General features: G+C 40.9%; 1 protein-coding gene across 1 annotated transcript in view; it reads left to right on the top strand.

The window, feature by feature from the left end:
- The window catches only part of LOC138016188 (integrator complex subunit 9 homolog), a 44040-nt gene that overhangs the window by 25609 nt on the left and 10931 nt on the right, over positions 1-7500 (top strand). The window contains exons 11-17 of the mRNA XM_068863356.1: positions 999-1155; positions 2077-2126; positions 2224-2354; positions 3928-3988; positions 4194-4236; positions 5044-5172; positions 6646-6701. Coding sequence (XP_068719457.1) covers positions 999-1155; positions 2077-2126; positions 2224-2354; positions 3928-3988; positions 4194-4236; positions 5044-5172; positions 6646-6701 — 627 coding nt within the window. The remainder of the gene's footprint in view (positions 1-998; positions 1156-2076; positions 2127-2223; positions 2355-3927; positions 3989-4193; positions 4237-5043; positions 5173-6645; positions 6702-7500) is intronic.

The raw sequence follows: 7500 nt of genomic DNA, 5'->3' as shown, positions 1-7500 counted from the left end.
GCGCCCAACACTTCTAAAATTTTTTGCCTGGAAGTTTGAAAATGCAGTCTAAACCTTTCAATCACTCCTTTTTGAAATGGAAATTTGTGTACCATAAATTTTGCTTTTATTGTTTATCCCTTCTAGTGTTTATTACAGTACAGGTTTTTTCGGCAGATTTGTGCAAATTGCACTTAAAAGCAACAAATTCAGTCAGGAGCCTGTGACTTGAAACTTCCTGGAATCTCTTGTGTTTCTCTTCTTGGTTGTTATTTTCTTAGACTGTCTAAGTTGGGAACAACATCTCTCACTTTCTATTGTAGCCTCCCATGCAGACCTTCTTAGGGGTTTGTCACGCGTTCCTCCCCCACTAACGTATGCTGAAAGCTGAAACGAAAAACCACTTCCGTTCGTGGATTACGGACCAATCAGAGGCCGTTTTCCAGTTTTAGGAAAACTCGTGTTTTGTATGGCATTCTTTCGCAGCATCTGATTGGCTATGCACAACACAATTAGGCAATGCTGATTGGTTTCTTTAAAACGTGGGCTGACAGCCGTTGAACGGAAGTGGCTTTTGGTTTCAGCAGAGGGTCATGGCGGAGGAACACGCGACCAAGCCCTAAGAACGTCTGCGTGAGAGGCTACTTGTATAGCAAAGATATTGTTGACGTCACCTATTGTCATTAATGTGCCAACCAGAGCCTCATTGGCTGTCAGACCAAAGGGTCTTTTGTTCCTGTGGTTGGTAAATTTGAATAACAAAAGCAATGTTTGTAAAGAGATATCTTCCCGATTGTCAATTTAGGCAATTAATGTTCGATCTCAGGCACATAAATTAAAATATTCTCGGGGAGTAGCAATCTAAAAATCATTCGGAAAGTTTGCTTTCATCATAGATTTCTGACTCGCGGAATGATATTTCTCAGTTAGCATTGTTGCCTAGAAGCAGAGGACCAATCAATCTCTGCTTCTGTATGGTGAACATTATTATTTCTTCTTACATTGTATCAACAAAACAGGTCAGCTATGTTTCTTGTTCATCAACATTCACCACTCACCCTCTTCCGATGGATCAATCCATGTTGAAAAACAGTGATGCCTTGATAATGACTGGAATCACTGAAGCACCCACTGCCAATCCTGATGCCATGCTGGGGGAGTTTTGTACTCACTTAGGTAAGAGCTGTTAGAAAAGCTATCACCATAAACTTTCAAGTTGAATTTTGAGTGCATCATTTTCGTATCGAAAGATTGCAATCAAATTTTGGGTATTATTGCACCTTTAATACGTGTACCTTACGTTTCGCACCATAAAGTGCAACTTTTAATCAATGGTTTCGTTTTTCACTGTCATCAATCACTGTGATGGACTTCGTCTGACACTGACTATGGCACCTTTTTCATCACAGAAGTCATCATCACTTTACAACGTCCACATTATTTTGGAATCACCTTGGTTTTAGTCAAGTGCATGCTCAGGCCCTATTTCTTGCTCGTCGTTTTATGCCAGTGAGTGTGCCTACAAATTTTCACAGGGATCTTGCAGTTAATGATGTCATCAGCATTTATTATGAGTCAAGAGTTCCTCATCCATGTCTTGCCTTTTCATGCAAGGTCCTGGATTCATCTTGTTGATGCTGTCATCTTAAAGCCTCGCTGTGAAGACTCAAATACAAAGTAGCTTTGTCATGCTCCCCTTTCTAACTTTATTTTATGACCCTCCCTTGGGAGCTTTAATGTGACTGTAGCACTATTTTATGGGTCACATTGTTAATATTAATTTTGTGATTCATATGTGGGGTTAAGACCTTGATTTTATAGCTCTGTGAATGGTGTCGTGAAATTCATGGAGTCAAAAACCTTTTGAAAAACTGATTGCTCTTGTTTTGTTGAGAGATATTTTACAAATTTGGCAAAACAAGAAATAAGGGTAAGGGTTTGCCCTGTGCCACTCTTTTTGGTTATGGGTGAGGTCTTGGGTCAGTTTGTAATACCCCACTAGTTCTATGTCTGTCTGGTCAGTTGTACATCAGTCGCATTTACAGCAAATTAATTTTTTCCAGACTCTGAAAACGTCCTTTTTTTATTTTACTGTAGCAACTACGCTGAAAAATGGAGGAAATGTCCTTGTGCCATGCTGGCCCTCAGTAAGTGACTTTCAAGACGGTCTGCTTTTATCAGGTGTTGACAATAAATAAAGTAAACGTTGATTATCTGTAAGGTTTTTTTCCCTTATGTTTGCAGGGCGTGCTGTACGATCTGTTCGAGTGTTTGTACTCGTATATGGACAGTGCAAACTTGGCGTCAATTCCAATCTATTTTATTTCACCCGTGGCTGACAGTTCCTTGGCATATTCCAATATCTTTGCTGAATGGTGTGTGAAGATTTCCTAAATAGAACTTCCCCTAGATTTTCATTGAAACTTCGTACGCAGTTGTAGCAGGTCAGCGAAATGATAAAAAAATGTGATCAACATGGGCTTCGCCCTGCTTGTTTGTGTGCCTCGACGCAGTGTAACATGTACATGCATTTAGACCGCCCGCTAAAGCCCAATGCTGGACAAACGTGGCTCGATATTTTAACTGTAGGCAGTGATAACACGCAGAGTCAGCCTCCAGTGTTTTGCTTATTCAGAGATCGACTAGAGTGTAATGTTAAGTGCTACAGAAGTGGGTTTAATTTCCACCCTGATGTTTCTCTGTCTTTACATGGGCCCATTACCGTTACGAGGGCTAACAATTGATTACATGGGAATAAAGATACTGTAGCACTGGAAATTACACTCCAAGAGATATCGCTGATCAAATACAAGTGCAACACGGCCTAGGTTGAATGATGGTATCCATTCTCGCTACTTACGCATGTCCATTGCCGTGAAATGGAATCTCGGATACCCACGACCAGCTCCCGTCTGACGTTGTGGCTCAGTATTTGGGGGAACATTACACTCTAACAAGAGCCCATAACGAGGATACTACTACTCCAATATTAGGTCTACGTATCGGCATTTTCACAGATCAAGCTATTTTTAGACGAGTTCTTTCTTAAACAAGATTTGGCCTGAACTAGTGATCATTCTAAATCCCATGCCGGGTAATAATTTCTCATGCAAGGCTTCTGATTTACGCTCCTAGCAATGTGCTCCGGACTCTAATAGAGTGTTTTCACGTGACGTCACGGCGGCCATGTTGTTATCCCTAAACAAAGGAACGAGGGCCATGTTGGTGTCCCCAACTAATGCTCCGAAATTCGAGCTCTATCATCATGCAAACGTTTTCTTTTGTTTAGATGGGAAAACAAGGTTACTGATCACGTGAGTGAAAACACTCAACAGATCTCTGATGAAATATAAGCGATACACCGCCAAGGTTTAAATACACCTATACTCATCTTCTCTACTTATTGCTCATTTACCTTCATACACGATAAAAACTATTGTAATTGATCGCCCTAATAATTATTTAATTTAAACTTAAAACTATAACGTAAATGAAAGTTATTCTCCAAAACAGATTAATTAGGAATATGGCTGCCACACCAATTACAACGCTCCGACCTCTTCCCCTTCTCCTGTTAGATTGATGCCGAATTTTCGCTTTTGGTAAAGACAATGATTTTATAAAAATAAAGTAATAACAAGTAGGTATCGTTGCACTCCTCATTTTGAAGGGAAAAACAGCTATTGGTGATTTGCACCTCTCGTTATGCCCGCACAAACGTTGAATCTTACGTTAGCATTTTTTATGTTCCGTCATACAGCATTTGTACAATTCGCCATTGTTGTCTGCGAGGGTAGAGGTTCGTTGCAAACCACCTATTCGTTCATGGATTTCTGTCCGCCACATTTCCAATGAAAGTGCACGAATGCAGTGTATAGCCAAGTCATACTATTGGTCAATGAAATTTCAAGAATGTAGCTTTTCATGTGTCTTCTTTTCTCTTTGCAGGCTGTGCCAGAGTAAACAGAGTAAAGTTTATCTTCCGGAAGCTCCCTTCCCACACGCCGAGGTAGCCATCTGAACACCACTTTCTTTTAAGTGCCTGCTGATACGGTCAAAAAGTTAAATATACTGAAAGTGTAAATCTCTTTGCTGACTGTTTAACTGAGCTGTTAACCGTAGCTAGATATATGTATTCTAAAAGGTTCGAGCTGTTTTCCTCTCAGACATCTGTTAATAGAAGTTAAGTAATGACGTTTTTGTTTTTAAATCAGCTTGTGAAAACGGGGCGGCTTAAACACTTTCCAAGCATCCACGGTAAGTGCGCTGTAACAAAACGACACGGCCCTTAAAAGGTCCTTGCCTTTGATATTTGCTATTTTTCATATCAAAACTAAAACTCTCTCGCTTTACATTTTCAGCCATTTAGCGATAAAACCATTGCCACTTGCTGTCATGCGTTTTCACGGACTTAGCGCCATTTGAAACGCCCTTTGCATTACCTTCTTCTTTGCGCTCCATTGGCTGGTTTGATGCGTCAAATTCATCTTGTGTTATATACTAAGTTACACTGTATGTTGGAAAGTCTTCAGTCAAAAGCAACGGCAAAAAAACGACAATTAAAAACTCCGAAGTGAAACTTGAAACTTTTACTTGTTTTAACAAAAGCAAACTTCCTATCCAAAGGCAAAAGAAGACACGCAAAGAAATCTACAGCTTGCGCCATCAGTGGGTGTTCCAGGTTCAAATCCCGTCCAGGGATGCAACTTTTACCCTTTTTCTTTTCATCTGCTACCACAAGTCCTGGGACAGAGTAATCTAAATTGACCAAATGTAAGCCAACGTCGTTCCCAGGGTCCCCTCTGGGGTCCCCAACGTCGTTCCCAGGGTCCCTCTGGAGGTCCCCTCTGGAGGTTGGATATAAGTTCGAATTCGTTTCGTTGGATCGAAGTTCCTTTCCATATCTTAACTAAGATGATGAAGGGAATGTTTTCGCTATTGCGAGGTTGGCGTTATGGAGAGGTTCGTTAAATCGAGGTTGCCCTGGACTCTTGAAAATAGCGTGACTTTTCTGTACCAACATTAGCTCCTCATACAAAAGCAACACATTTTATTTATTTTCAGACGGATTAAGTAGCTGTTTCAAGACCCCATGCGTGGTGTTTGCGGGACATCCATCTTTACGCTATGGAGATGTGGTGCATTTTATTGAGTTGTGGGGAAAATCAAGTGGCAACACTATTATATTCACAGGTACGTGGTAATTTACACTTCTCGCGGTAAGTGATTTACCGCAGCGTTTTTCACCCTAAAATTCTTTATTAACTCACGTTTAAACCTATAAGTTATGTTTTTTAATGCTTTAACTCTTGAATGAACTCATTTTTTGCTGATCATTTGTACATCCCTGAGGGCGCTGGCTCGATTGAATGAAAACAGGTCAAGTAATCAATCATCCAACATGGCGCGTTTTTTCCAATGTCAAACCTTATGCTAAAGTCTGTTTTTGCCACTGCGGTCGACTTTGAAAACGCGATGCTAAATGTCCCTATCTCTTTACTTTCCTCTTCAAAGTAACAACAATAAAAGCAAGGTGACACACGCTAACACCGACCCGGTATGGCCAACACATCACGCATGCGCACAACCATTTCACCCGGTCAATTAGCAACCATGGACAGCTGTTTCGGCCTTTTGGGCCTCATCAGCATGGCGTAGCTAACATGACACACCGATCTCTTAATGTGATCCACCTTCCCACACGCTTGCCGTGGGAGAACAGTGTTGCTGTTCCCAACCCAGCTTACCACATGTTTGGCATGTGAAGCTGCCATTTAAAGGGGTGCTAACGCATCTGTCTGGTATGTTAGTTACACCATGCTGATGAGGCCCGAAAGGCCGAAACAGCTGTCCATGGCTGCTATGTGACCGGGTGAAGTAGTTGTGCTCACGCGTAATGTATTGGCCACACCGGGTTGGTGTTAGTGTGTGTTACCTTGCTTTTATTGTTGTTCTCTTCAAATTGAGGCCGATGATCTGACCGAAAGTGAATTAATTGATAACGTCATGGTATAAGGGTGTAGTTTCATGTTCTCTATTGTATGTTAATAGCAGCAGAGATTGCGCAGTGATGAGAGTACTTGTCCTCCACCAATGAGGCCTGGGTTCGATTCCCCAAAAGGCCATTTCCGAGTTCATGTCTACCAGTGCCTCCTCTTCAAAGCGAGTTTAAGTGCAAAGTTTTTGTGATGGTAATTAGTTCTGCTTTAAATATGAATGAAAACTAAGTTTCATAAGAGAAACTTCGCACTTAGACTCGCTTTGAAGAGGAGGCAGACATGAACTTCGGAAATGGCCTATTCCACGATTATTCAAGATGGCGGCAATCGGGAAGTTAAAGCAAGAATAGGCGATTCTTAAATTTATTCATTTTGGATAGAAACACTTTCTTTGAAAAAAAAAATCAAAGAAATTAGACTGTACAGTAGAGATTACTTCGTGTGATATGATGCGGTGTTTTCGTTGAAGTGGAGATCCCATTTAAGTCGTGTCGTTTTTTCCTTTTTTTGGCGTCAATTGATGATACAGTATTGCAGAAATAGTTTTCTTTTGCACTCTCAAAAAATGTTCAGAAATGGACTGCTAGGAGTGACTCCTCGTCTGTGAAAAGAAATAGTAATTACAATAAAGATTGACTGATTTTGTGACTTTTGTTTTCTATTTCAGAGCCCGAGTTTCCATACCTCGAAGCCCTTGCGCCGTTTCAACCTCTTTCAATGAAAGTAAGACTAATACTGCACTGCATCGTGTTCAAAATAACCGGCACCCGTTTGATGCCTTTCTAGAGCTCTGTGTGACTTTTATTGCGCTTGTCATCGATTTTTGAGCTCTTAAGTACGATTCCGTTTTCACTGCGCCAGTCACCGTATCTGAACGGGTTTGTGGGGCACATCTATCGTTTTGATTGGGTAATAGCCCATTTCCGAGTTGCTGTTTACCTGGGTTTCAAAGAGAGTCCTGGTGCACAACCATTCAAATGGAATGAGTGGTATATTTTCATGCAAATCAAACTCATTATCATTTGGATGGTTTAGCACCAAGACTCGTTTTGAACCAGAAGCAAAGAGCAACTCGGAATTGGCCTATTTCGATCCACTTTTTCGATGTCTGTGTTTTAACAGTCGTCCAGTTCTTGCTGCAATGCGAACATGATTAGTGTTAACGAAACGCTAAACCATTGGTTGAAGGTGGAACTTCAGATTCTGGATGTGCATGAAAGCCGTGCAAGATATTCCGAAACCGGGTCTTGATGCAAATGGCTCTCACCACCATTATTTAGAATGCTGCAAAAGTACGCGTGAAACAAGCTAAAGATTGTCTCTGAGCACTGACTACTATTCGAATCGTTGTGATATTGACATTGAGTTGGAAAAATTAAGAATCCTCAGTAAATGTTGTTTTTAAGACAGAAAAAATTCCGCTGAGAGCTCTGAAATCGTGACATTATCTGAAACGAGTGCATTTAAGATTAAAGAGTTCTCTTAAACGCGTTATGAATGTCAATTTTCGGGTGCTGTTTTC

The sequence above is a fragment of the Montipora capricornis genome, chromosome 9, assembly GCF_036669925.1.
Source record: "Montipora capricornis isolate CH-2021 chromosome 9, ASM3666992v2, whole genome shotgun sequence".
NCBI lineage: Eukaryota > Metazoa > Cnidaria > Anthozoa > Scleractinia > Acroporidae > Montipora > Montipora capricornis.
This window is presented reverse-complemented; position numbering and strand designations above follow the sequence as displayed.